This window comes from Ornithodoros turicata, unplaced genomic scaffold, assembly GCF_037126465.1.
Source record: "Ornithodoros turicata isolate Travis unplaced genomic scaffold, ASM3712646v1 ctg00001087.1, whole genome shotgun sequence".
In the NCBI taxonomy this organism is placed as follows: Eukaryota; Metazoa; Arthropoda; class Arachnida; order Ixodida; family Argasidae; genus Ornithodoros; species Ornithodoros turicata.
Genome location: NW_026999462.1, coordinates 8162 through 10178, shown reverse-complemented (window position 1 = coordinate 10178; position 2017 = coordinate 8162). Strand labels below are relative to the sequence as shown.

At 56.6% G+C, this 2017-nt stretch overlaps 1 protein-coding gene across 1 annotated transcript; it reads right to left on the bottom strand.

Annotated features, from left to right (window-relative positions):
* Positions 1-480: 480 nt before the first annotated feature.
* On the bottom strand, positions 481-1655 carry LOC135376420 (uncharacterized). Its single transcript, XM_064608923.1, has 2 exons — positions 1128-1655; positions 481-1071 (listed from the first exon to the last, which is right to left on the bottom strand). Exons 1-2 carry the CDS (start codon positions 1653-1655, stop codon positions 481-483), a joined length of 1119 nt encoding a protein of 372 aa, XP_064464993.1.
* Positions 1656-2017: the final 362 nt, after the last annotated feature.

Here is a 2017-nt window from a genome sequence, read left to right as displayed (position 1 = left end):
CCGTGCTTGACGGGGCGAAGATCATTAGATGGTGATGTGAGCCATGCACCACTTTCGTTTTCGTTTGCGTGAGGAGAAAAAGAGACAATGACATCCGTCTTCGTTTGCATCCGTCTAAACCACCCCGCTCCCTTCCTCCCGACGCCCGCTTCGACACGGTACATGTCGACATTGTCGGCCCCCTGCCACACTGCGAAGGGAAACGGTACATCTTGACATGCGTCGACCGCTTTACGCGGTGGTCGGAGGCCGTTCCCCTTGCCGACATGACCGCCCACTCGGTGGCTGCTGCCTTCGTCGGCACATGGATCAGCCGTTTCAGCGTTCCCTCGGAGATCGTCACCGACAGGGGAAGACAATTCGAGTCCGCCCTTTTGAGGAGAAAAAGTGAGGTCAAAAGTGAGGTGAGTGGTCAAAAGGAAAAAGTGAGGTGAGCCGCGTCAAATGAGGAGAAAAAGTGGTGTTGACGGATGTCATTGATTAGACGGCATGAGGGGAGTTGGAGTCGGGCACCAGCACATTCAAGCGGTACGATGGCACCCGGGTGGCTATTCCCGACACGCTGAGTGTAGTGGTGCCGTCTGTGAGGCGACGGTGACGCATATCGACGAGGAGGTCGTAGTGGCGCAAGACGTCTGCGCCGATGATGGGGTGGGATACATCGGCGATGAGAAAGACCCAGCGAAAAACGCGGCGGAGCCCAAGGTCGAGGGTTAGTGAACGCTCGCCGTGGGTGGTGGTTGGGGTCTTGTTAGCGGCCTGAAGGGCGGGGCCGTCAAAATGCCGATGTCGACGATCGGATGGCGATGCGGGGATGATGCTGACAGCGGCGCCGGTGTCGACCAGGAATTGTGATTTGGAGGAGCTGTCCGAAATGACGAACAGGCGACCTGGGGCTTGGCCAGCAACGGCGGTCGCCTCTAGTTGCCGGTGCCTGCGTTTCCCGGGAAAACGCAGGGCTCTTCGCACTTGGTTGCAGCTTTGCCAAAGCGTGCGTGATATCAGCACAGTTGGAACTGGGGGCGGCGCCGGGTTGGGAAGCGATAGCGTGGTGATGGGGAACGCGATCGGCTAGGGTGGAACAGGCGGTGGCCGGTAGATGGAGGCCGCCGTGAGACAGCGGAGACCTGTGCTCTCAGAAGTTCAATTTCGTCTTCAAGTTGGGATGTAGAAACTGCAGGGGTGGGCTGACGAGGCTCTGAAGTGATGGTTAGGCTCTGAACGAGAGAACGAAGGCGTTGGACTTCTTCTCGTAGCGAAGCGCAGTCAGAACATGGGTGTAGTAGCGTAAGTGGAGGCTTGTGGCTGTGGGTAGGAGGAGTTGGAATATGGTAGACGAAGGAAGGAGTGGCTTCCATGATCCTGTCCGCCAATTCGGACAGTTCTCGGAGCGGGATGGGGCGGAGGCAGAGAGGATCATGCTTACGGTCTGGGGAAGCCGTTGCAGGAAAAGCTCCTTTAAAATCGATTCGTCCAAGGCGGATGAATCGTCGCCGAGAAGCTGGTACATGCGACGTAAAAACTGCGTTGGAGTACGATCTCCCAATTCTTCTGTTGTCAGCAGCTGACGTAAGCGCTGTTGCTGTGACTCGGACAGCCGTTTTATAAGGATTCGAAGATGGCGGGTTGATGACGATGTCTGGAACTTCCGCCATTACGGTTGGTGAGAGCGCAGTAAGGACATGGTGGTATGGGAGGGTATATATGTGGTATATACCATATATATGTGGTATACTATATACATATGGTATGTGGTAAGGACAGTCGTGGCTGGTTATGCGTCCTTTGCCAAACTCGGCCTCCACGAGGACGAACCACAACGTGGGGTCGTTATGCCAGAAAGTCGGGAGCTTGAGGTCGGCGACATTTACCTGGGGGGGCTCAAAATGACGGTGGCTCTGTGGATGGCGGCGGGGTGTCCACCGTGTTGGGCGTGACTGAAGAAGGCGGCTGGTCTGGGGGTGGCATCGTCCGGGTCATCAATGCTACAAATGACCGCACAGGAAACCAGTCGCGG